Here is a 27944-nt window from a genome sequence, read left to right on the forward strand (position 1 = left end):
TCAGGGTGTTCCAGGTCCACATGTGTGTCTTTCGCCACTGCTAAGGTCACTAAATAAGATAACTAAAGCACGAGGTGGTTAGTGATCAACACAGAATAAAGTCCTAATTCCCACAAAGTTTTGACTGACTCAATAAAAACAGACTCAAATTGACCCAAAAGAAAAACAAAAGAAAGAAACGAGTTAGTAAACGATGAAAACCCTCTCCCAGACTTACTTCACAACGTCCCTGGTGTGAAAATAAATCAGAGAGAAGGAGAAAAAAAGAATAAATATTTTTTTTTGGTCGAGATACTTACCTGAGTGGAGCAGGCGCTCCATGAAAATTCTGGGTGTTCTATCGTCAGATGATCGCCTGGAACAACCACTCTTTTTAGGGGGTAGGTTGTTCCGTTTCTGCAACCCATAATTTTTGAAGTATCTCGAATGTTTCTGTTTTTTTGATCTGAAACTCAATGAACTAAAACAAAAAATAAGTAAACAAAAACAAAATCAAGTTATATTTACACTTACCAGTGGGTTGCCTCCCACCAAGCGCTTGGTTTAAGTCTCTAGCTTGACTTGGTGATAGGGATCAGTCTGGTTGAGCAGGAGGGCATGTTCCAAAACAAGCTCCACAATCAGACATGTTCAGCTTCAAAACCCTGCTCAACAACCCTTTCACAGCAGCTTCTCCTTTCTCCTTCAGCTCATGTGTGAGAATGACTCTGACTTTAGAGAACGGTTTGGAGGCACCCTTGCACTTTACCTCATACTCAGTGGAGTTCTCATCACACTTGAGAGGTATCAAAGTCATTGTAGGATCTCCCTTGATTCTTCTCTTCTGGACTTTCTGTTTCACCCTTGAATTCCCTCTGAATTTAGTAGGATCAGTGCTAGGATCTTCATCAGAGAACAGCCTGCTCTCACCCTTATCACCATGCTCCTTCTCTGGAACAACCTTCAGCTTTTCTACATCAAACACTGAGATGCAAGAGGCATGTGATGAGGAAGATCTGGTGAGTACAGCCTTGTAGAAAACTTTCTTGTTGATGTTGGAGAAGCAGACTCTCTTGTTGGGCATATCAATGGTTGCTCCAACAGTAGCCATGAATGTCCTTCCAAATATCAAAGGCATCTCATGATCCTTGTTCATCTCAACAACTTGAAACTCAGCAGGAACAATGCATTCCCCTACTTGAACATGAAGGCTGCGGATGGTTCCATATGGGACTGCTCTGGAAGAGTTTGCAAAGGTCAGGGTCAGCTGAGAACACTCAACATCAGCAATACCCAAATCGTCTACAATAGCCTTTGAGACGAGATTCACACAAGAACCAGAGTCACAAAGAGCATCCTTGAAGGTTGTTCCTGCGATGGAACATGGGAAAACAAACTTTCCAGGATCATCAACCTTAGGCAATACCTTCAGTGCTGGTGTAGACAGTCCTTTGGTATAGATGACCTTGATCTCCTCTTGAGTCTCTTGACAGTTTTTAAAGAACTTGAGCAATCGACGAATCTGTAGAGCATCCTCAAATGCAAGTTCTTTAGGAAGCCTTCTCACCATCTTGTTAAAACCTATCAGCTGCTCTTCACTAATGAGATCCATCATATGTTTAGGTGGAATTGGATAGGGAACCTTAGGAACATAGACTCACACTGGTGGAGTTTCAGCAGGTACGCTAGGACCAGTCACTCGAGAGCTAGCAGACTGCTCTGTGTTCTCTTCTGCGCTTAGAACAGTCTCAGCGAACGGCTGCTCTATTGCATTACAGTGCTCAGTCCTAGGATTTTTATCAGCTCTTCCAGGGAGCATCTCTTGTTGCCTCTTGATACTCTCAACTGTTTGAGCAAGCTGAACATCGATCTTTCTTATATGGATCGCGAGATTGTCATACTTGTTATTCAGCTCAGTGAACATGTTGCCCATCCTGGTGTCAATTTCTGTGGTTACCTGATTCAACACCTTGGCCTGAACCTGCTGACCCTGCAACAGTTGTTGCATCATCATACCTAGACCCTTCAACTCATCTGGTTGACTGTTCTCAGTAGCTGGAACAACTTGCCGATTGCTCTGCGGTTGTCGCTTGTTCTGGTTCTGAATATGCTCAGCCGTAGCTTGCTCCATGCTGAGGACATGCCCTTTGTTGTTTTTCAGTAGCTGATCAACCTTGGCAGTCAGCTCATCCATTTTCTGGGTGTCGGAACTGTTCCCTTTCATGGAGCAATCACTCTCCTCTTTCTTATTAGCTGAGCTAGCAGCCATGTTCTCAATCAGCTTAAACGCTCCATCAGTGGTTTAAGTCATGAAGTCTCCATTGCTCGCAGAGTTTAGAGCACCTTGGTATTTCCAGTCCACTCCATCATAGAAAATGTCCAGGAGGTAATCATCATCAAATCCATAGTGAGGACATTCTCTGCGATAGTCATTGAAGCGCTCCCATGCGTCGCAGAAAGGCTCATCACTGAGCTGTCTGAAGGAAGTGATCTTGTTCCTCAATGCAGCTGTTCTCGCCTTAGAGTAGAAATGGCTAAGGAACGCTGATCGGACCTGTTCCCATGAAGTGAGAGAGCCGGTAGGGAGAGAGTTCAACCACCGTGCAGCTTTTCCATCAAGAGAGAATGAGAATAACATGCACCTGATGTAATCTGGTGGAACACCATTCGCTCGAGTGAAACTGCAGACTTTTTCGAAGCTCTTAATATGCTCCATTGGAATTTCTGTAGAGAGACCAGAGAACACCTTTCTCTGTACTAGACCGATCAAAGCAGGCTTGATCTCGAAGTCCTACCTGGTACAGGGTGGAGGAACAATGGAAGAGCGCGTAGTAGGAATGTTACGCGGAAGGTTTCTCTGCCCGATTGGAACAGTCTGTGCATGTTGTTCCTGCTGCGTGAGAGCAGCATGTTCAGCAGCATCCTGCTGAGCTTGGATGGTCTGCTGCATTTGTTGCATCTGCTGCTGCATGAGTGCCATAGCCGCAGCGAGATCATCCTGATTGGCGTGATCACCCATAGTGGTGTCGGTTTGCCTTGGCTGTTGACGATTTGTTCTTTCTAACCTTGCTAGCTCCTGGTTGGTAAATGTAACTAACTCTCCTTGTGCGTTTCTCCGAGTATGTCTACTGGTCATGCACCTGGAACATTAGGTGCAACAAAAAGGATAAGGCAAGTTAGAGGTCTTAGACTAAATAAATAAAGGTAAAAAGATGGTCCCCGGCAACGGCGCCAAATTGATATTACGTGTATACGCACACCAAATAACCTAATGTGCACACTACCACAATCGAATGGTATGTCGATGTAGCACTTTAGGATCGAATCCACAGAGACCAACGGTTACACTTTATCTTTATGGGATCAATACTTAGCTAAAACAATATGGGGTTTTAAGATTTAAGGGTTTCGTGAGAAACAAGTAACAAGATTAATTAAAGTATTCAGATAACTAAAATGCTAGCCTAGAGTGGTTTGATCGGGTGTTAAACAAGTGTGAGCCAAACCATTATTCAAGTTCGATTAAAGACCAGTCTAAAACTCGGATCACTCATGTAGAACAGCCCACTGTCGTGGAACTGCCCCCTATGCTGATCGATCTTGATACCCAAACTCTCGTTTGGATCAAGATGCGAAAACAAGCAATAGAGATCAAGTCCGATATGTTCACAAAACACCCTAATATCTACTTTCGCTGATTAGGGATGCAATGCTCATTCAAGTTATGTTTAGCAACCCATAACACCTTAGATGAATAGATTGAATTTAGAATCAGGCACTAAGTGGTTAACTTGATGCAAGCCTTAAGAACAACAGTGAATGAAGACAATCAATTTATAACTTATTTATGTCAAGCTCACGGATCTAACACCCTAACACCCTAGACTAAGCAAGCTGACTACTCAGCCATGAAACAAGAACACACAGAGACAGAGACTGAATAAAACATGTGTAAATAAAATAGAATAAGGGTTCAGGGGGTTCTTCTCTATGGTGAGAGAGATGGAGCCTTCTCCCTTTACAAAGTATCAAAACACAAATCTCTAAAGGCTCAAGTCTGGTTCCTTGTCTCAAAAACAGCGTAATGATAAAGAGAAACAGAAAATATGATATATCAAAGCCACATGCGGCTGGGAGAGAAAATAGGGATAATTAGGGCAACTCCCGTAATGATTGTAGTTTCCTTAAAGTCTCTGCCGCTGGAACACTCACTCGAAACAGTCACTCGGGTTGCTCCGCTATCCGGAACAGTCATCAAGACTGTTCTACTTGAAAACCACTAAATTGCATTGTTTTATGCCTCTTTTATTCCAGCTGGTCCATCTCTCATCCAATGCAACTCCAGACCTGTAATGATTCCAAAAGGACTAGGAAGACTCGATAAAGACTTGAAAACCAATTTAAAAGCATATATACAAGATGTATAAAACACCATATATCAATATTTTATGAATTTTTTTGTTTCATCTTAACTAGTGTTTTCCATTTTCTATGTAACAAGTAAATGTAATTTAATGTTTAGCACTATTTATATTCTAAAGAATATTTTTTTATTGGTTGAATTAGTTGTAGTTATTGTTATTTTTAGGCAAGCGAGATAGATTGAATAAAAGTTCGCAATTTCTTAAACGGTGCGCAAAAACTTTAAAACTGGTTATCTAAAAGGGAAATACCCAAAGATAACACTAAAAAAGTTTTGGTCACAAATATAGACTCTCAGAATCAAAATGACCAAAATGTTTTATTAAAGAAGTAAATATACATTTATACCCTTAGGGTTAACTAATCTAAACCTTAGGGTTTAGAGTTAAAGGGGTGGAGATTTGAGATTGAGGTTTAAAATTTTATAAAATAAAAGATAAATATTAAAAATTTGAAAATAAAAATTTTAAAAATAGTTTCAAAAAGTATTTTTGAATTACAAAAAGAAAATATGAAAAAAAAATTAAAAAAAAAATTCAAAAAAACAATTTCAAAAAAAAAAATTATAAAAAAGTTTGAATTTGAAAAAAGATAATCTAAAAATATAAAAATATTAATTTTTTTTAATTTTTTTGTGTTTTCTAAATTTCTTTATTTTTTTTATTTTTATATATCTAGGGTATTAGGGTCTTTTTACTTATTAAATGAAATATTTTAATCACTTTCCTATTTGTGGTATACTTTTGTGATCAAAACTTGAAAATGTTCTATTTATGAGAAGTGCCCTATCTAAAAAAAGAGGGGGTAATAACTTATGATTGAAATACAATCTTATTGTGACAATAATACTCATTACATCATAATAATTTTCAACACATAAATTTATTTTATTGGATATAATTTTCATGAATTTAACTTTTTTAACCACATAATTTTTTTACTGATAGGATGTTGTCAAACAATAATTTTAAAATTTTCTAAAATTTAGAAAATTCTGAAAAGATAGAAACATGCGTACAAAATGTTATATTACTTAGCATTAATTTATAATTAGATATAAATACTATCTTATATATTAAAATAGAAGTCATGACTTATTTCATGTGTGATTTTTTAATTTGGACAATCACTTTGAAACTAATTAAATATATTTTATTAAAACTAATAATACATAGAATCTTTAAAATACTTTAATCATAATATCTTTTGATATTTTTTTATTTTAATTTAAAATTCTAACAAATCTGTTTTAAAAGATTTTTACAAGATCTTCATTTTCGAAATTACATTTTAATATTTTCACTAATTTTGAAATTAGTTTGAAATATTTTATACATTAATATATTCAGTTATCGTTTATAAAATGAAAAATATATATTTTATATTTTATTTTTGTAAGTATAAAATATTTATGTTCAATAGTAAAATCTAATACGTTTGTAAGATGGGTTAACATTAGCAAACTATATAATACATGTATAAAAATTAACATTTATTTCTTTAAATCTAATAATATATTTTTTAACTAATTTAATCATAACTAGATTTTGACCCGCCCTTCAAAGGACGGGTATATTTTTTGTTTTAATTTTTTTTTTTAAATAATTTTATACTTGTATTTTTATGTAATCATATTTGTGATTTAAATATTCTATTAAATTAGGAACATGACCTGTTGATATATGTTTTGTCCAACTATTATTTTCACTTGATCTACTTAAATTTTCTTTTGATTTATTTTTTTGAGAAATTTAATTTTTATATATGTGGTTTTCTTGTAATCATATACTATAAGTGCTTTTTTAAAAGAAAAAGTGAAACTACTATAAGTTTTACTATAAGTGTTTTATTTTGTATTTCTTAACAAATATAAAGTATCTATAATATAATAACTACATTTTATACTTCTTAACCAATATTATGAGGAATAATTAATATATCATTATAGAAATATATGTCAATATTGTAACTGTGTACATAATTATATAAAATAACATGTTATATTAATTAAATAAAAGGTTAAAATTCTAAAAAGAAACAGATTGAGATTATTTAATAAAACAAAAAGATAAAAATTGGGTGAAATATTGTCGAAAGGAGTAAACTTAATTTTGGAATAAACCCAAAAGGGATGACAAAAAAGAAGGTATAAACCCAAAAGGAAGGAATAATCGTTTTTTTTTTTAACTAAAGATGCCATTTCTGAATTAGTTAAAAAGAGTTTTTATATCTTAGGTACAAAAATATAATAAAAAGGGCCAAAATTTGGAAACAGACTATTAAGAGGAAAACTTTCGCTGCAGCAATAAGGATGATCACCGATAATTGTTGCTATATCTTCGTTTGAATAATTGTTACATAATATATAATTAGGTGTTTTACATGCATATGCGGGCATAATCATCTTACAAATACTTATTATTCTATATCTCATTAATCCAAAAATCAGCACTATAAAACTCTAATTAGTGAACATGTGGAAGGAAAAAAATTATAGTGAATTTTTGGTTCCTAAAAATTTATACCAGATATGTTGAATTTTAGTCAAATTATTGAAAGGTAGATCCCATTTTTTTCTACTAAATTCTCCATGGAGGAATGAATTTATAAGAAAATATTTCCATATGCAATTTTGATAAGGAACAAATCGAACAAAATTCATATTTTTTTTTAATTTTTTTCAATTCCTCAAATAAAATTTAATTTTTATTTTGTTCATTTTTTCACTCTTCTAGTGGTCAACAACTAAAGCTATAGTGTTTCACAGATTAAACTTAAACTGGTTTAAAGTAAAAAGAAGAAAAATTGTTTTGAACTCAATCACAAGTTAAATTATTATTCATGATTTTAAATAGTTAAATCAAACATCAAATTATTTATATATGTCAAAAAAACGTTTATCAAACTATGTACTTATTATTGTGTTAAAAGTTTTAAAACACTCATTTATTAGAAATAGTTTATAAAATATCTTTATATACATATTTTTGTTTGACTAATATTTAATTATAAACTGTTTTATATCTTAGTTTTTAACTTTATAATAAAAACATATTGTTTTAGAATTCTCTTAATTTTTAAATATATTTTTCACAATTTTATTATATTAGTTTATAATTAATTATTTAATATAGCATATAAATTTAATATTATTAAAATAAAATGCGTTTTTATTATATATAAAATTCATTACGGGTTTTGTGAAAATTAATAAATATTCAGTTAAAAACTAATAATAAATCAATGACCTATATAAAAGCTTAAAACCTAATAAAATATGACAAATAAAAAATAAGAATTTTAATATAACATATATATTTTAATAATATTAAATCAAAATTTGTTTTTAATTATATATATAACCTAATAAAAACATGACAAATAAGCAAAATTTACTAAAATCATGAAAAACATGACAAATAAGCAAAATCAAAATAATTATATATCTAATTACATATTTTATAGTTATATTATTTAAATTAATAAATTATAGACTCAACTAAAAACAATTAATAAATTAATGATTCAGCTTAAAAATAATTAAAACATGACAAATAAGCAAAATTAACTAAAATCATAGAAATCATGACAAATAAGCTAAATCGCTTCGTAAATAATAGTATAGATTGTTGGCTAATATAATCTTGAAAAGAAGTGGCCACCGATAATTTTGGTGAGGAGGTTACAAAAAATATGTATTGACCAATAGAAGGTAGTTACCGAAATAAAGTTTGTTTAATTTTCATGCAGTTATAAAATATTTGGTTTTTTTTTAAGTACAACATGTGAAAAATAATAGTTGGACTAAACATATATCAATAAGTCTTGTTCCTAATTTAATAGAATAGATATGTTTATTTTAAATATAATATAAAATATACTAGAGTCGACAAAAAAAAAAATAAAAATAAAATAAAATATACTAGATTTTGATCCGCGCAACTGCGCGGATGTTTTTCATTTTATAAACGATAACTGAATATATTAATGTATAATAATATTTCACACTAAATTTGAAATTAGTGAAAATATTTAAATATATTTTTGAAAATGAAGATCTTGTAAGAATCTTTTAAAAAAGATTTGTTAGAATTTAAAATAAACATATTTATATTTAAAATGAAAAGATGTCGAAAGATATTATGATTCAAGTATTTTAAATATTCTATGTATTATTAGTGTTAATAAAATACACTTAATAAGATTTTTAAATGATGGTTCAAATTAAAAATCACACGTGAAAGAAGTTATGACTTCTATTTTAATATATACAATTTATATATTATATTTTAAAAATTGTAATAAATCTGTGTAAAATATTTTAATAATAACTTAATGTGTGAATTGTTTGCTGTAAAAAAAAATTCTTATTTTATCTACTTTATAGTCATGATCATGTTAAAATATCATTATTATACATAAATAAATATGATAAAAGTATATTCAATTGATAAATTGATAAATTTTATTTTCATAAATATAAACTATTTATTTTAAAAATAAAATATGATGATAGAACGGCTTAAAATTAGCAAACTATATAAAATATGTCAAAAAAAATTAACATATCTTAGACTTTTGTATATACAATAACTATGGTCGGCCTGCCCTACGGGCAGAAAGTTATAATAAAAGTGATTTTATAATAATTTATGAAGTAATTTAAAATTATGATAGGTTAAAAAATATTATAAACGAAAAAATAATGAAAGACTTATGAGATTATTATAATTATATTTTTGTTTTGAATTATAATGACAGTAAATTTCACTATTCTCTGATAAATGACATTATATTTTTAATATTTATTTAATTCAAATGTTTTGTTTATATTATTCTTAATTAAAATAACTTATTTAAGGGTTTTTAATTTTTTGCGAATAAGACTTAAAACTTGAAGTCATTCCTAAAGTAATTCATGCATTTTTTTGTGATGTAATTAATATTCCATTTGTATGTATGTTTTGTAAAATTTTGTTAAGAGAAGTATATAATAATGTTTATGGGTTTTGAGAATTTTAGGGCGTCGAAGGATTATTTATGTTAAGATTAGTTATATTTGAGTTAAATGTTTTAATGGGATTCATTGAATGATTTAATGTGATACTCAATGAGGATGCATGAATCCAACCGACTTCCATAACGGTTCCAAAATTTAACCAAGGGTAGAAGAAGCGGAATCGAACAGCCAAATACGACGCCTTCCAACTGACCTTGGTCGGAATTCAATGTGGCCGGTGCAGCAAATCTTCATTGGCCGTAGGTTTGAACCAGAATTGTTAAAACGCAGTAGATCTGCCTTTCGTTCGTCGACATTATTTTTGGAGAAGAAGTCGTCTCATATGGGACCCCCTCATGTGATATCGTACAGCCCAGAAACCCAATTATGTTAAGCCCAAAACACTGATATGAAATATTTATTAACAAAAAGAGAAAAGCCCATTAATAATTGTGATTAAGTGAAACGGTGAGTATCATCCAACCCGGACACGTGTCGGCCTTTAAGGAACTGACTTTATGACGTGGTAAAGCAGGAGTGAAGCGAACATATTTTTATATATATAGATATACATATATTATCTAAAATGAATAAGCATAAAAAATATTGGTAAAAAGATAAATATATAATAAGAAGTTTTTTCATGAATATATTAATTTGCTTAATAACTAAATGCAAATACAATAAGATAAATATATAATAAAAAGTAAGAAATCATATGTTTTAAACAGTTGATTAATTATAACATGTAAATTATAAAATTATTGTATTTGAAATAGTTATATATAAACATTTAAGTATATGATTAACGTTAAACATATATACCACTTCTGTTGTAAAACAATAATTTATGTATAGAAAAGTTAAAACAAACACCCGCGTCAAAATCTAGTTCAAGTTAATCTTTTTCACAATCTCATGTCTAATAATGTTGTAATATTCATTTTAGTAAGATTATAGTTATTTTAAACAAATAATTTTATCCTTTGGAGTAATTGTCCCCTGTTCCTTTTCCTTGAAGCTTCATTCATATTACTACTTTACAAAGTTGATTAAGGCATAGTGGTTTTTCTTTGAATGTGGTTTCCCTAAAATTCAGGTTGACACTTAGTAAGGTATGTAATATATATCCCCTCATTTCCTGCGGATCTGAGAGTTTTTTCTTGTTTGATGCACTGAAAGAAAAACGAAGTGGGATAGAAACATGACATTTTCCGACTGGTGACCTTTTCGGGAACACGAAGAACGAATAGGAAAGGAACGTATAGAAATAAAATTGCAGGAATGAAAAGAAATGTTTGTTTCTTATCAAATTTAACAAGGAATGCTTTTGTTCTATAATTCTCTACAAAAAAAGGGAATGGAGAGGAACAAAAAGGAAAAACTATTCCTTGTGAATGGTGATTTTTTTTTGGGAATGATAAGGAATTCAGTGTTCCCCTCCGTTCTTTGGTCACCATTCAAAGCATATTATAAAGACACACAAACATAGGCTAGCTGATTACAAATTACACATGAGATAGTTTGACAATAGATATCAATAATCATTCTTATAATTTTTTTTAACTACGTAATTCTTATTAAAATTCTCTATATCAGGCATCATTACAATAATTTCGAACGAAGATTCAAGCAAAATTGAAACAACCATAAAGCTTGGTAGCTTTGATTCCACAAACTATATATAAGTTTTTGGATGTAACTCCGGATCCTATGTCATCATCACCATTAAGTTTGTAATCTGCTTAATACCTAAGAGAAGTAATTATGTTCTTGATTAGTTTGTTGATAGCACTGATCATTTGGTATGTCCCCTTCAATCCTTGCTGATGCCTAAGAGCATTGTGTTCTCTCCAAACATGATACACCACAGCCTGAAACACAAATTGAATGAGTATTTGGTCCACTTTATTGGTCGTTCCTGGTGCAATCTGGATCAGCTTCAAAATCAATTTTTGGAAGTCAATACATGAACCAGAAAGGTAAAGGATCATATCACGGTTTACTGGGCTTATTGGAGAGCTAATTAGCATTATTCATGAGGTATTGGCCGAGAGAAGGCTATTGGCCTTGATGAGGCATTTATGAAACTTAGAGTGATTATAGACCAGAATGGACGACTAGAAGGCAACCTAATTGACCAGAAAATTGTATGGACAAACCGGGATGGCCGTTGGGCGAGTTGGATGGTGTGTTCGGTCCAACTCGCCCATTCGGCGAGTTGGATGACTTGTTTGGTCCAACTCGCCCGTTCGGCGAGTTGGACGATAAAGCCTTATAGTTATTTCATTGTTTCGATGCTCAGGATCCGTTTGTCCGAGGATTTGAGTAACTTTTCTCGTGGGCTTATCGTATGAATCCTTTTCAGAATTCATACGAAACTCAATTTCGGTTTTCCATTTTTTTTAACTATTATCTCTTTCTTAAAGAGAGATATTTTTTGAGAACTTTTTGACATTGATTCCGTCGTGACCGATTTTAACTCCAACAATTAGCGCCCCAGCTCGCTAGAATTTTTGCGGTGTTCATGCGGATGGTTAGGCAGGTCAGGTAAGTTAGGCGGAATTAATGGATGGAAATGGTCTGCTCACTCTACTAAAAGTGGAGTGCAATAAGATTAGGGCTGCACCTTGTGAAGGCTGCCTACGTACCCTTGTCGAAGGGATCAAGCTTTTCGTAGTTCATCCTGGAATTAAGATTCTTATGACCTGTTTTCCAGTGAGACCTTTACGGTCCAGTTTATATATCATGTAGAGGTTATCAGGCATGTTGCTGCCGATGGCATTTTATATTGGACCTTTGTCCGCCTTGAGACTAGCTTTGTTGGCTGTTCTAATGAATTGAGTTTAGAATTTTAAGAGCATGTTTGTATTCGTATGAATGTAGAGGGAAGTTTATAAGTTGTCATCTCATATTCTAACTCTTTGTTAGATCGTTATAATCGATGTTCGTTTTAGTTGAAAATGTTCGAAAATTTTGCTTTTTGGAATTTCATGAACGTTGGAACACAAACGAAGAGACATATTTTGGGATCTCGTATCTTTCGATATCATGCCTAGAGATGTTAGAGACCAGTGTGATGGGTTTAGGGCATGACCTAGGCTTATTTCTTGTTTTAGGGTGTGCGATGACTAATTCGGCTTACGTATCCTATTACAGTTTCAGCCTGATTCCATACCGATTTAAAGTCCGCGATATGTTCTCGGCTTATACGACTTGTATGGTTGGAACCGAGCATCTCTCCAAGGAAAATTTCTAAGTCTCCTGGAATTGCTGACCACAATTTCAGATTTATTTTATAGCGCTACTATCCTTGTGTCGGATGTCTGAGAGCTATCTCTATGAGATGGCTAGGTCTGTTTAGGACGTTAAGAGTTTTTTGTGATCAGCAACAAACATAATGGTAGATATTACCGTTTTTGAAACTTCGCGAAGATTACGTGTTTGAGAAGATGACTATTTGGTCTTCCAAGAAGGTGTTTTTTTCGAGGAAGGTATTTTTGTCGAAAAAACTTATTCTTCAAGCATCTGCGACGTCTCGCGATGTTGAAGATTGATTTTTATTTTGCATGCAGCGTTTTGTGGATGAAATATTTGCGGGCTTGAAGATGTTTTGCGGTATTGCAAGAGTTTAGTCTTAACCCTATGTCGGAGAAACATTTTTGCTTTGTCTGGCGCGGATGTTCGCAACCAAAACAGTTGTTGCTGTTTAGATGCTAATAGTTTGATTTGCGATCGAGGAATTAGGACCGAGGGGTCTTGTAAATTTGTCCATGGGAAGAAGTGTTTCCTTTCATAGTGCTTTGTGAAGTTTTGGCCTTCCGAGATATATTTCGTGCATTTTTGAGGATGTTTAGTATAACTCTAGGAGCTTTGTTAGAAATTTTTTCTTATATGCCGCGTGTTAGGGGTCAAACGTAGCGGGCTTAAAGTAAATTGTGGAACATATTGAACTTGGTCGCTTGTCGACGAGTTTAGGTTTTCCGTTAACCGTTTGGTTGTTAGGACTGAGTTTTGTTACGAAGAATTTATCATATGATTTCCGACTATGAGTTATACGATAATTATTTTTTTAATAGTCCCATGACGTTTTTAGATAAATCGCAGATTGTCGTTTAGCCGTTAAGTGATGGAGCGATGGTTTCTCAAATACTTTGGCTTGGCATGAACGATGTGTTCACTCAGATAGCCAAGGACGTTGTAGGTCAAGGATTAGACCATGGTACTTTCGTGTTAACATTAAGGTCATGTTAGTTTACGATTGTCCATAAAGAGGATGCTGAATTCTGGTTCAGACTTTTACTGGAAAGCGTAATTGACCGAGGGCCAAAGAGCGCTTGTCGAGATTGACAGGCTAAGTTTGCCGGGGTTATCCATGTTAAGATGAATGTTTTGTATAATGTTACATATAGTCTTATGAAAATTGATTAGTTTTTGTCTGAGAAAGACGAAGCCTAAGAGGTTTGATACATAACCAGTGCGGAGTCAGTTTCCGGATGATTGCCTGCTCGGATGTGACCGAGGGAACGAAAGGCAGAAGCAAGCGAGCCGCAGGGCTAAAAAATGAGATCTATTAGATTGTAATGCGAAAAGATAGAGTTTAGATTGATCATCCAAAGTCAGATCTTACAGCCTTGTATTTACTATACGAAAATTCTTTTGAAAGTTTTGAAAGTTTCTTCGTATAACTTGCTCTGATTGTACGAAGGATTAATCGCGTAAGTAATGGGCGACCGGTTTTACGAAGGTTATAAATCGGTGATATATATACACATGTCAAAGTAGAGTTGTTTCTGCGGGTTTTACGAGAAACGTTTCTGCTTTGATTTCGATCTTTCGTGAAAGTTGCTTGGAGTTACTCATAGAGTGTTACCGAAGTTTATTTCACTGTGATCTAGTCACAGAACGTTTTTCATAGGCTTTTGAGAGGATTCTCATGACATATTTGTTTCTGGAACGAATTGGTCAACCAGCGGTAAATCTAGCCAACGATCGGGAAGAAAGTGTTTCCTTTGTTGTGTTCTCTGCTAATTTTATTCCGATTTTTCTTTGTCGCAAATGTTCTCGATGTTTTTCCATGACTCACTTGGTTCAACGGAAACAGAATGAAATGCTTTGATGCGTGAAGATTTCTCGTATATTTTTTGATTTTTATAAGAAACTGGCTTTATAAAGCCAGAAAGGGCTTCAAGACTTTGCCTTATCGTCGAGTTTCAGTTTGATATTGGTACATGTTTTCTATACGCATGATTGCGACAAGAATGTTGTATGTTTTATGAGCTAAATGGATCCTTGACACCATGTTTTCTTGAATCTTGTTTACATTCTTTTGTCCCTTCATTTGAGCTTCTTCCCAGAATATAGATTATGTATCTGCCAATTGTAAAATATCCTGTGGATCCTCATCAATATTACGATACTGTCTTTCATTCCGACTTTTTCAAATGTACCATAAAATCTATGGAAATGCAGCTATCAAACTATCTTTAGTTGTCCTAAAAAAGTCCATATTGATATATAAGAGTGTTGTTGGAAAGACACTTGGGTTAGATGGTATATGGGACAGTGCCCAAAGCTGCATTCAAAATTTGAATTACTTTCTTTCTCTTGTTCTTTAATTAATTCTTTGTGGGCGATTGCTATTGAAGCATGCAGATTGAGTTGTTGAGTAATTTAACATCCCGGTTCGTCCATTGATTGAGTGAGACAATCTCCTATCCCATTTTTCATCCCCACTTCGTCCCACTGTAATCATCTATAAGTTGGAAACTCTTGGTGATGGAATGATTCCAATCTTATATCACCCATCTTCGGCTAACCATTATTTTGGGCCACAATTATTAGGTCAATATCTTGAACCCATATACACGTCTAAATATTTTCTTTTTGGGCTGTATGGTCTTCATGTTTCTAATCGTTCAAACCCCATCAAAACCTTTTTTTTTAAATCACTTGGTCCGTGTATGAATCATGGGTTCCTCTGATACAAGTAAACATTCCTCATCCATCATCTTGATCAATTTGCATCATAAACTTAGGATGGTTATTAAAATGAGGTAATTATTACATACTAATGCTTTTCACTACGGTCGTTAGGTTTGAAACTGTATTTTATCATATATATATACAAATTTTCAATGTATCGAATTATAATTTTCTTGACAACTATGATTTGCAATATTGAAAACACATGGAAACCGAGCAGCTGCAAAGGAAAAGAGAGACAACTTAACTTTATTTTCATCTAGTTTTAATATAATATCCCAATTCTCTATAAAATAAAAATTATAATTTGTAAGAAAATAATTATACGGGCTGGTTATTCGTCAGCACCAGTTTAGCTTTATAAAAAAACAGATATAGACACGTGTCAGTGATCGTCAGGTTATACGACTTAGCACTAAATCAAGGAATTTTTCACAATCTCATTCTCAATCTCACGACAAATGTTACAATACTCAATATTTTCTTATCTTTTGGATATGATTAGCAAACCTTTTATGTTTTTATATCCACTCAGTATTTTCTTATCTTTTATGTTTTTATATCCATACATTATTGATAGCGTGTAATTTTACATTGGTAAAAAAAAATATTTTCTACAATATTGATATAAAACTGAAAATTTATGTAAATTAGCATTAAAATTTTCAAGCAGAAATTAATAATTTTCCAATTTTTCTTAAGAAATAAAATTTTCAGGTTTCTTCTATATAATGAATTTGGCTTTATACACTACTCATCAAGAGACTTAAAACTTAGGCTTCAATCATCTTAACCACAGATCATATATTTTATGATGGAATATGATAATGTATAGTTTTACTATTATCGACACGCGTCAATAATCGCTAGGTTATATTATTTAGGACCAAATGAGCTAAATTTTATATTTTTTCTTAACCACATATAAGAGACTTTAAGATAGAATATGATAATGTATAATTTACATTTAGCGACACGCGTCAATAATTGTTAGGCTATATTATTTAGGACTAAATGAAGTAAGTCTTTCGTAATTTTATGATGATATCTTTTGGATATGATTGCTAAATTTTATATGTTTTCTTAACCACATATAAGAGATTTTATGATAGAATATGATAATGTATAATTTACATTTAGCGACACGCGTCAATAATTGTTAGGCTATATTGTTTAGGACTAAATGAAGTAAGTCTTTCGTAATTTCATGATGATATCTTTTGGATATGATTACTAAATTTAATATGTTTTCTTAACCACATATCAGAGATTTTATGATGGAATATGATAATGTATAGTTTTACTATTATCGACACGCATCAATATTCGCTAGGTTATATTACTTAGGACTAAATGAGGTAATTTGTTTTCATGATCTCTTATGATTTCTTTTGGATATGATTCGCAAATTTTATATGTTTTCTTAACCACATATCAGAGATTTTATGATAGAATATGATATGTATAATTTTACATTTAGCGACACGCGTCAATAATTGTTAGGCTATATTGTTTAGGACTAAATGAAGTAAATCTTTCGTAATTTCATGATGTTATCTTTTGGATATGATTACTAAATTTTATCTGTTTTCTTAACCACATATCAGAGATTTATGATAGAATTTGATAACTTTTAATTTTACATTTATCGACAAATATAAAAAATTAACTTATTCAAGATTCTTCTATATAATGAGCTTGGGTTGATACACTACTCATCAAGAGAGCATTTTCTAAGTCTACAATCATCTTTGCCTTTAAACCTCTGAGTTGCTTCCCCTTCGATTAGCTAGCTGGTAAGAAAATCACGTACAACAATTCACAAAGACTTTTCTTTACGTCTTTTATGTTGTTCATAAGTTTGTTATTTTTTTCTCAGCTATGGAAACCGATGGTCAATCACTTTACGCTGTTCTCACAACAAATGAAGTTGGTGAGAAGATGACGAGGGAAATCAACCAGATCTCGGAAGTCTTCTTGCTGTCCAAATCTGATGCAACCTTAATCCTAATCTCTCTCCGTTGGAACTCGTTCAAGGCTTCAGACCGTTTGGGCGACGACAAGGAGAAACTCCTCTCGGACTTAGGTTTGGTTAAAGTTTTCAGTTCGTGTCAAGAAAACGATTCTGTGTCTTCTTTCGCAGGTCAAGAAAATCTGGTCTCCACACCCTTTTGTTCACACAAGTTTTCTGAAACTTGTTGGAGAAGTCATCTCAACAACCTTCTGACGGAGGAGGAAGAGAGAGTCGTCCTTTGCCCTAACCCAGACTGTGTTGCTCCAGTTGGACCCGATACGATTGAGAAACTCACAGAACCAGCTGTGAAGATGATGTACAATAGATACGTTCTGGGATCTTTCGTGGAGGCCAACAAGGAATCGATCAAGTGGTGTCCTGCGCCAGGTTGCGAATACGCCATCGAGCTTCATGAGGATCTGTTGGAAGATGATGATCTTGACTTTGGTGTGGTGTGTTTGTGTGGTCACACATTCTGTTGGAGTTGCACGCTCGAGTCACATCGACCCGTGACCTGCAACGATGCTTCTGTTTGGTTTAGCTCCACCTTGGATACGTTAAAGAGCAATGCTTGGCTCCTTGAAAACACCAAACGTTGTCCTAACTGCAACTGTCACGTGCAGAGGACCGATGACCCTGTTTTGAGAATGATAACTTGTATCTGCAGGTTTGCCCTCATCTCTTAAAACTTAGATCTCTTTGTTTTTTAAATCAGAACGCTTTCATGTTTTACTTTATTGTTTCACAATGATCAGTTGTAGCTTCTGTTGGCGCTGCTTACTGTCAGAGGAAGAGCACAACGGAAACTGGAACTGTGTTGAACTCTTGTTTCAACTATCAATGAAACAAGTGGATGATTCTAGTTACCTGCGTCTGTGGGAGACATGTCTTGAAGAGTATGAGAATTCCAAGTCGGATCTCAAAGCCATAGAGGAGAACGGCGTTCCAAGACTGACGGATAACAGCAGTTTTAACGAGCAAGACGTTGATGCTGTAAAGGAAGCAACTCTGCTTATGGTCCAGTGTAGGCTTGTATTGAAATGGAGCTGTGCTTATGAATATTTCATAGCCATGTACCAAAGCCCCAAGACGCAGTATGTGAAGCACCTTCGAGGAGAAGCTCGAAAGACACTTCTTAGGCACAAAGCGACTCAAGAAGAGTTGATGAATAAAGCTCTCACATCTGGTGATTTCAGTTCCTTCAAGGTCGAGTTGTCTTACAGTTCAACAATCACTGGTAACTACTTCCATGAATACGTCAAGACTCTTGAAAGTGGTTTTCCTGAAATTCAGGTTGACACTTAGTTCCATATGTAATTTATAAGATTTTCTCTGGATCATTTGAATGTGATTGTACTTTGAAGACTTTTGAATAATTAAGTACCTGTTCGTTTTTGTATTCACCCTGCATATTCAGATGTTGTTCGTTTGGACACAATTGCATCAGCATGTAGATGTAGCATCTATAATATCTAGAATACCTAGATATTTCAGATACTAAAAAATATAGAGTTTGGATGCTACATTTGCATCTCAAAATCCAAAGACTTAAATACCTTTAATATTAAAATAAAAAATTAATTAAATTAGTTATTATAACGATTATATAATACTTTTAATCGGAAAATCACATTTTTCACTAAAAACAAAAAATCTCATTTCCCCCAAAACCGAAAATCGTGTTTTTTCGCTTAAATTATAATTGTATTTTTTTTCTTCAAAACCGGAAAATCACGTTTAACTTGCTAAAACAGCAAAATCACGTTTTCACGCCAAACCAGGCAATCATGTTTCCCAGCCAAATCCCGAAAACATTTCCACGAAAATCATGTTTTGCCGCAAAACGTAGAAAATCATATTTGTCCGCCTAAACCTGAAAATTAATATAGAAGTTGTATCGGTCTCTTGTGGTTGATGAAGCTCTCGAAAAAATAAGCTCTCACATGACCTTTGGCTCTGAATATCAATACCTCATCAAACATGAACAAGACGACAAAGGTAGTTATTGAAGACGAAAAAACTTCTTGCCAATCGAAGTGATGACTAAATAAGACACGTTGTACTAGGGTGGACAAAATATCTGAAATTCATATTTTACTGTAATCGATTTAGGTTTAATCCAAAAAAAAAAAAGAGATATTCATAGATTCAATAAATAAAATAAAACAATAACATTTAAAAAAAATCAGATATGATCTATATGCTTATAAATACATGCGTATAAAATTATATTATTACAACATTTCAACATATACTTTACATTACTTTTATTTTATATTAAATATTAATTTTTAAGTTAATTTTTATGAAACAAGTTGAATATTTAGTTAAAAAAACCTATATTTTACCAGTTATCTAAACACCAGATTTCCGGATGATATCAGACTGGAATAAATCAGAAACTTGTTTTTTTGCTAAAATTTGTTGCATTAATTTAAATTTTTTAGAATTTTCTCTAATCCGGTTTATAGCGGGCCTAAGCAATAATCCTAGAATTGAGCCAGATTGAGAGCCTTAACTGAAGGACCCTAGGAACGGATCACTCTTCCGGTAAGGATTGGATATGAACAGAACTGATGGAATGATGGGTCGCACAACAGTTGCGGAAAGGCTGCTGATATTCCCGAACTACTTTGTTGCCGGATATGACGCACCGGTCCAACAAAAGAGCAAACTCGGTCCGTTGCTTTATATGACGCACAAATCCAACGAGAAAAGAGGTGTCAACTTGGACCTAACCACACCAAAAAAGCGAGAAGTGTTATAATCAAAGAACAAAGAGTATAAACTTAAATAAGAAGAAGAAAATCGATTATCATTTCATAAGAAAAAAGTTACATACTTATAGAGTTTTGTAGTCACATACAATAATGAGAATTGTGGGAAAACAAGACACAGGAAAGATAAATTTGACTAGATCTGGCCAAGGTACGGAAAATGGAGAAGACTAGTCAAGATGACCGTTCGGCTACTGTCCAGGTTCATCCGAACTGGCTGTGTCCAATGCGGTAAGGATCAGTACGTGCGCGGGACGATCAGTAAGGGCTACGGGACGTTCTGATCGGACAAGTTGTGTTCCAGCATGACCCAAGTCTTCAGAAAGCTTAAGGATCCTTGCCTTAGAGAAATATCCAAAAGAGAAGTCCATCATTGGATCGAACAAGGAAGCAAGATCATCAGAACGGTCGCCGGTGCATGTGGTACGAGCCAAACGGGCCAAAAGAGAGAAGCTGCGGTCTTAATCGGAATTGGCTCGTCCTAAGTTGATTCTGGCTTGACCATCAATCTTAGCTTGTCGAGTTGGTCGGGAAAGATGAGCTTCGGTACAGTCAGTTCAGTCGCCTAGTCGTGGTTCAAGCTGAAGTTCCATTCCGGACGAACGCGGGTTGATCCGGTACACGGCTCGGTTGGTCTGTCCGGCACGGTCGAACGAGTGAACCTCGGTTGAAATGTTCAGTACGTCCTGATCTTCATGCTGGTCTGATTCCACGGACTGATCTACGGACTGAGGCACATCATTAACCAAAATGAATTGAACAAGATAACCAAAAGAAACTGGAACATACAAGTTGGTGGAAACCAGAACATACCTGTTGGTGGAAACCCTAGCTACGGGGTACATGACCGCTGCTTCCGCTTGGAGAACCACCGCTTGCAACCTTAGAAACAGAAGACCGCTTTGAGGAGAGAGAGAGACAGGGGCGAAGCCAGACCTTTTTCATACTGGGTGCACATAATTAAATAGTTGATATGTATAATGACAAAAGTTAAAAAACGGGGTATTCGAACCCATGATCTTGAGTAATTGTGGGTGCACCTTAACTAAGTATGCCTCTTTCACATAACATGTCCAATGTAAAAAATTTCAATTAATAAATAACAATGGGTGCATGTGCACCCCTTCCTTCCAACCTGGCTTCGCCCCTGGAGACGGACCAGAATACCTCAGACTCAAGCATCTTAATAGCAACCCACAGTGTGAAGGAGAAGCACCTCACTGCGAATCAGAAAACTTCCACAGTGAGTTTCTAAACTTAACGGAGAGAGGTCCAGACTATCAAGAAAAGTAACAACTTAATCTATGAGTGCTAATGGAGAGAGAGGTAGAGGAGAACCCTCGGTTAGCTTCACTGCCAGAGAGCGACACCGACCTCACATCTACCGTCCTCATGCAGATTTAGTCACAGAAGACACCCAGCAAAAGCACACCACGAGTTCACACTTCACTTCACTACACCCACAACTTCATCACCACCGTAGCTCCTTCACCGACCACTTCACAGATCTCGAAGCAGACCACAAGACGAAGGAGAGAAGAGAGAGAGATCGTCACCAGCACTAATCCTCAGAGCATCGCAACTAGTCACCTGCTCTCCAAGCCTCGCAGACGTAGCTCCACCGGAGAACCAAGAAACCCCCATAACTCGCGTTTGATTAAGGACCTCACCCATGGATGAAGAATTGTTAGGAGCAAAAAGGTGGAGGCGAGGTTCCTCTCACGACGCCAAGCGCCAGAGAAGCAGAAACGAAAGTAAGTTGAACGGCAGCTAGGGTTTTATTTTTTTATTCTACAGAGATGAGAGAGTATTTTCTCTCCTTTTTTATTACTCTACAAGAAAAAAAAGTTAGAAAATTGTTGACATGGCAAAACGAATCAGGGATTCCTTAAAAAATTCAGATATTTGTTTCATACCCACCTAATTACACCAGCACTGACAATGACAAATTGAACATCTTCGAGACATTGATGCATTTATTCTTTTCTACTCTTGACGCTCTAGTGAAATTTCTTATACCATTGGTCCATAATCCATTGTTAATCGATTTTTTTTAAATCTCATTGTCTACATAACATGAGGGTAAAACAAGTTTTCCATATTATTTTCAGATTCATATCTAGTGATTTATTTGGGTCGTAATCTGACCAGTCCATATAAAAAACTTAGGCCCAGAGAAAGAGTAGTTGATCAACTCCTCTTCTCTGCTCCCACTGCATCTTCCTCGTTCCCATCTGCCAGTTCATAGACAGTGGCGCTTGATCTCTCAGTAATGGCAGTACCAAATGAGACTTGCACGAGAATTTCCTCTTCACCGAACTCCAACAACTAGTCAACCATGGAAAGGTGGTTTCAATATCCGCAAACCATTTTTTTTTCTAAGTTTTCAATAACTTTTTCAGGATTCTTCTATATAATGGGCTTGGCTTTACACACTACTACTCATCAAGTGTTTTCTTTAAACATAAGTCTACAACAATCATCTTTGTCTTCGAACCTTGGGAAAAGTGTCAATTTCGATCCCAACAATTTAGGTCATGCCAAATACGACACGAACAATTGATCAGTGCTAAATACGACTTCAACTCAATAATAATTCAAAAAAACTACCAAACTTTTTAAAACGTGCTTAATTCTATGTTGACTCTAACAGAAGTTAGTGAATCGTTAACAAGATAAAATGACGTTGTTTTGATATACAAGGAAAAGTGTCAATTTCGACCCCAATACTCTCAGTCGTGCCAAATAGGACCCGAACAAATGGTAAATACCAAAACCGACCTCGACTTAATTATAATTTAAGAAAAGCTACCTGAATTTCTTAAAACTTACATAAATCTACATTGACTCTAACAGAAGTTAGTCAACCATTAACAAGATAAAACGACGTCGTTTTGATATATATATATATATATATATATATATATATATATATATATATATATATATATATATATATATATATAATTTATTTTTATTTTTTTCTAAAAAAACTGTTCATTCCAGAACTCAAATCGTGTTGTGATACCCTTTTAAAGGGGCACACTAACAACTAGATAAAAGTAACTTTTTGAAATATTAGTACAAATTTTAAATTATATAAACTACTATTATTCTTCATCTTATCCAATTTAAGATTTTGGTGACAATTTTTTCTGATTTATATAAATACATTAACATGTTTTTTATTTATCATATCTTTAATAAACTTATATCTTACTAAAATATAAATGATAAAATATTTATTATTATATGATCTTAAATAGACTTTAAGACGTTAATTTATTAATAAAATTCTTATATAAATTATTTTTAATTTTTAAACTTAAGTGGTAATTTTTTTATTTTTTCAAAGTTAATACTATAGATTATGTTAAGAGGCCTTTTACCTTTCTTTCACTAAGATATCTTGTAAACAATATTAAAAATATTAAAAAATAACTAAAATATATATAAGCAATCACCAAAATTTTAAATTGGAAAAGATGAAGAAGAATAGTAGTTTATATAATGGGGAATTTCAATTTGTAATAATATTTCAAAATATTATTTTAGTTTAGTTGTTAGTGTGCCCCTTTAAAAAGAGATCCCGACACGGGTTTGTGTCCCGAAATGAACATATTTTTAATATATATATCAAAATGACGTCGTCTTATCTTGTTAACGGTTAACTAACTTCTGTTAGAGTAAGGTAATGATTGTTTCCCCAGGTTTTAGATTTTAGTTTTTGGTTTTTGGGTTTTAGTTTTTGGTTTTTAGATTTTAGGTTTTGGTTTTTTGGATTTTGATTTTGCAGTGGATTTTGGGTTTTTGAAAAACATGAATGGTTGTTTTAGATTTTGGTTTTTAGTTTTTGGTTTTTGTTTTTAAAACTAATAGAATGAAAATATTGTTCATAGTAAAATATTTATTCTGCAAAATAATAAAATATAAAATATTGTCATCAAAACACATATAAATTTATTTAATAAAATTATTTTTTAAAAAACTGTAAATAAAAACTGTGGTTAAATGCAAACATAATTTTTATTTATATATTTTTATGGTTGTATATTTTCTGTATTTTTTTAGTTTTTCTAAAACTAATGAAATGAAAACAATAAAGATTTATTTTAAATTTTGGTTTTTTATTTTAGTGTAGTTTTAGTTTAAATATATTTTATAACTTTGGTAAAAATGTATAATTGTTTTGTAATTCAAACATTATATAATAAAATTAAAAGCTTGATTTAAAAAATAAAAAATTAAATTCCAGTGTAATAAAGGTATAGTACTTATAACTAAAGAAATTATTATACTTTTCTTTAATATTTATGGTAAAAATAATGACTAAAAACTATAAATTAACTTAGATAAAAATTAAAATAACTTAATTCGTAGAGAACATTATTATTTGTAAGTTTTTTTGTTTGTTTTCTAGAATGGCATATATATTTATATATATGAAAAACTAATTTACTGAAAGAAAATGAAATCCGTCGTTTGGAAACCATAAAAGCACATAAAAAGTGAATTTTGGTTTCTATATATAAAAATGGTGTAGGGGTTGAAAAACGGGTTTTCCTAAAATATAGGAAATCTATTTAGTTAAATTTTGATTGGGTAAAAGTAGATTTTGGAAAAACAGAACCTAGAATCTAATCCAGAATCAGCAAACAATCAACCTCTCAATGTAGATTTATTCAAGTTTAAAAAAATTTGGACAATTTTTCTTAAATTATAATTTAGTTCAGGTCATTTTTGGCACTGAACATTTGTTCGGGTCCTATTTGGTAAGACTGAGAGTGTTGGGGTCAAAATTGACACTTTTCTTCGTATATCAAAACGACGTCGTTTATCTTGTTAACGGTTGATTAACTTCTGTTAGAGTCAATGTAGATTTAGGCACGTTTTAAGAAGTTCAGGTAGTTTTTTTGAAGGAAAAAAGTTTCCTAGCTACACGAAATTTACTATAATATGGTGGAAACCATCCAATGTATGAGAATGTGTCTACAACTACACGAAGTTTATGTTAATACATTTCACATGTACGAAGTAAATAATAATATGGTGGCAACATCACAATCGGGTTTAATTGATTTTAAGCTAAGTTAATGGGGTCAATCTATAATTTATTAAACTTAAAAAATTTAATGATTTATTAAGTTTAATAAACTTAATTTATTTTGATAATCTATATACTATACTAAAAGCACAATATACTCAATGGTCATGCTGCCACGTCTTCAAAAAAAATCAGCCAATCAGAAGCATTTAATTAGACACGTCAGACAGGTCTCACAGTGTGGGCTTCGTCCAAAGTCGAGCATGTCACCGTGTGTTTGTGTTTTGCGTTTTAGTTCCGCGTGTATTGTTGACTTATGACAGGTTGTGATTTGCTTGGATATTGATTTATGGAATGGGCTGGGCTGGTTTACTAACTATTATGTTTGTTTATGTACAAAACCATTGGTCCAATATATACAACCAAAGCCTCTCTTCGTTATCTTCCTCTTCCATGTAGAGTAGGTTTCAGTCGGTTCAGTCTCCTCTGAGAAATCAAAGTGACCCTTTCGGTTTCCATGGAGCAGTGAATCTTCTTCTACCTCTACATCTCCCCATCTTAACTCTTTGGATCATTAATGCTTCAGAATCCTAACAATTCAGTTATTCCTTCCTATATAACCTCATCGTAAAAACTGAAACTTTACATCTCAAATCCAGTAATCACCATTACAGATTTAGAGAAATCTTCCAACCCTTTCTGTCAAGTGACAGTCTCACCAGAAGACGTCAATTAATTAATTAATCTGTTTGGTCTTCTTCATCCTAGAAAGACAAAGTCCTTCGTGGATTAGATCGGGACGGCTATTGCAGCTTCGATTGGTGGAAGAGCTATCTGACTCTGATCCAAAAAATTCCGGAGGCGGATCATCAGAATTATCACTGCCTGTTACCCTTCCTCTTGATTCATATGCAATCCCACATGAAAACCCTAGGCAAACCCATTATCCAGGTTCCTCCTTGGCTTCTCTTTTTTCATCACCTCTGTCTCTACTATATAGATATAAATCTTAATATCACGCTTTCATTCATTGTGTTTCGTCTAATTGTTTGGAACTAAACGTATCAAAATACTCACTTTAAGAGTTACAAAAAAATACTTACTTTTTAAATTTATTTTTGAACAGAGAACTTGGGAGAGGATGGTGTCAACTTTTACGCTTTGGGCTGTGAGTCACAGACTGTGACGTTGGTAATATTTCTCAGCTCTCTACTCTTTCTGGTTCTGAACACAAGAAAGTTATCTAATTTATGGATCAAAGGTGTCCTTTTTGTTATCTTGTGATTGTAAAGACTACAAGATGATCATTTTTTTTTACTTATTGGTAGTGGGCCAGATAAAAAGAGCAAATGGATGACGTGTTAGAGCTACACCAGTGTCGAAGATCTGAAAAAAAGTTTCCATGGCCACCGCTTCTGTCGTATATGACTCAGTGAACCTCTCCACTTATCTGTTACACTTGGTAAACCTTCCACCCTATTGATTCATCTGCTTGAAGATGTTTCATCATCGTTGCTCACTGAAAGCAGCAGCAACAACTACCTTGATTTAATAAAGTGACATAGCGGTTTGTGGAGGAAGCACTACAAGAGCACGGAGGAGAGAAGATGATATTTCCAAATGCAAGAAAGTGATTCTGAAAAAAAAAAAGAGAAAGTCTGTTCTTCAGTTGTCTACGAGATGATTTTTGCTTTTAGCTGCAAGCAAATAATGAAAGTATGATTCTGTACTCAGAAGTCAAAAGGCTGGACTTATCCACTCTTCTTACAATTTAAATTGCATCTGAATAAGATTTGTTGTTTTAGCTACATCTTACATCTCTGAATAACTCTTCTAAAACTGTACGATATTTTTGTTTTAAAAGCCTTTCCAACCTTCTTGGTTGTGAAATGTTTTAGATCATTTGGAGGAGTAATAAAGTTTATATGTTATCACAAATCACATATATAGATTGAATCAAAGCAACACAGGCAGAGATAAACATTGGCATGCCAACGTATGCACCACAAAAAGAACTATTAAGTTATCATCATATCAAAATCTAGGTGGCATTAAGCACAGCCTAACAAAAAAAAAATTTAAAATACAGTGTATTAGTGTTATCGGCTAAAAAAAACTATAAACAAAAACCGAGGTTGCGCATTAAGATAGTTATCGTAATTAAATCCGGACACCCCTGTGAGCGAGAGTTTCAAAGTTATCAAACTGTCAACCTCTAGGATATTAACTACTCCGTGCGCAGGGTGAATTAATTTGATAAATATTTAAAAATATAGTATTAAAAAATTTATTTTTAACATTTGATTAACTTTTTTACACATATATAATTATATTTTTTGTTGTTATAATATAAGTTCTGCCGGATGGAACGAATCCATAATTATTATAAATTGTGGACCTAAACAATAAGTATTATATCATGGACCGATCAGTTTGGGCCTAAAAACTTATGACACAAAAACCTTATACTTTTTTCCATCAAACATATTCTTCTTCTTATCAAATTTAATCTCAAAACTGAATTAGGTTAATAGATGCAATAGACACTTGCGCTTCAATTTATGTAAGGAGCCTTTGGTACACTGAGCGATTGCTAATAAAAGTTGTCACTAAACAACACATACAACATTCTCTTATTATACACGGTTAAACAATACGAAAATTCTATAAGTTGTCCACTAGCTTTGGCATCGTATCCCAATTATTCAGTGCATACCATATTTT

General features: G+C 33.3%; 2 protein-coding genes and 1 non-coding gene across 4 annotated transcripts in view; 2 read left to right on the forward strand and 1 right to left on the reverse strand.

Annotated features, from left to right (window-relative positions):
- Positions 1-27944, reverse strand: part of LOC103873306 — a 728778-nt gene that overhangs the window by 116098 nt on the left and 584736 nt on the right. The gene's annotated exons all lie outside the window — the stretch shown is intronic.
- LOC117126289 lies at positions 2379-2485 on the forward strand. Its single transcript, XR_004448864.1, has one exon. It is a non-coding gene; the product is annotated as a small nucleolar RNA R71 (small nucleolar RNA).
- Positions 8375-27158, forward strand: LOC103873319 (probable E3 ubiquitin-protein ligase ARI16). Of its 2 annotated transcripts, XM_009151796.3 has the most exons (5): positions 8375-17181; positions 17265-18066; positions 18155-26171; positions 26347-26411; positions 26549-27158. In XM_009151796.3, exons 2-3 carry the CDS (start codon positions 17267-17269, stop codon positions 18702-18704), a joined length of 1350 nt encoding a protein of 449 aa, XP_009150044.2. In that variant the 5' UTR covers positions 8375-17181; positions 17265-17266; the 3' UTR covers positions 18705-26171; positions 26347-26411; positions 26549-27158. The 2 variants fall into 2 exon arrangements, with proteins under 2 accessions (XP_009150044.2, XP_033128511.1); XM_033272620.1 differs by having other exon boundaries at positions 8375-18066.

Source organism: Brassica rapa, chromosome A06 (genome assembly GCF_000309985.2).
Source record: "Brassica rapa cultivar Chiifu-401-42 chromosome A06, CAAS_Brap_v3.01, whole genome shotgun sequence".
Classification (NCBI taxonomy): domain Eukaryota; kingdom Viridiplantae; phylum Streptophyta; class Magnoliopsida; order Brassicales; family Brassicaceae; genus Brassica; species Brassica rapa.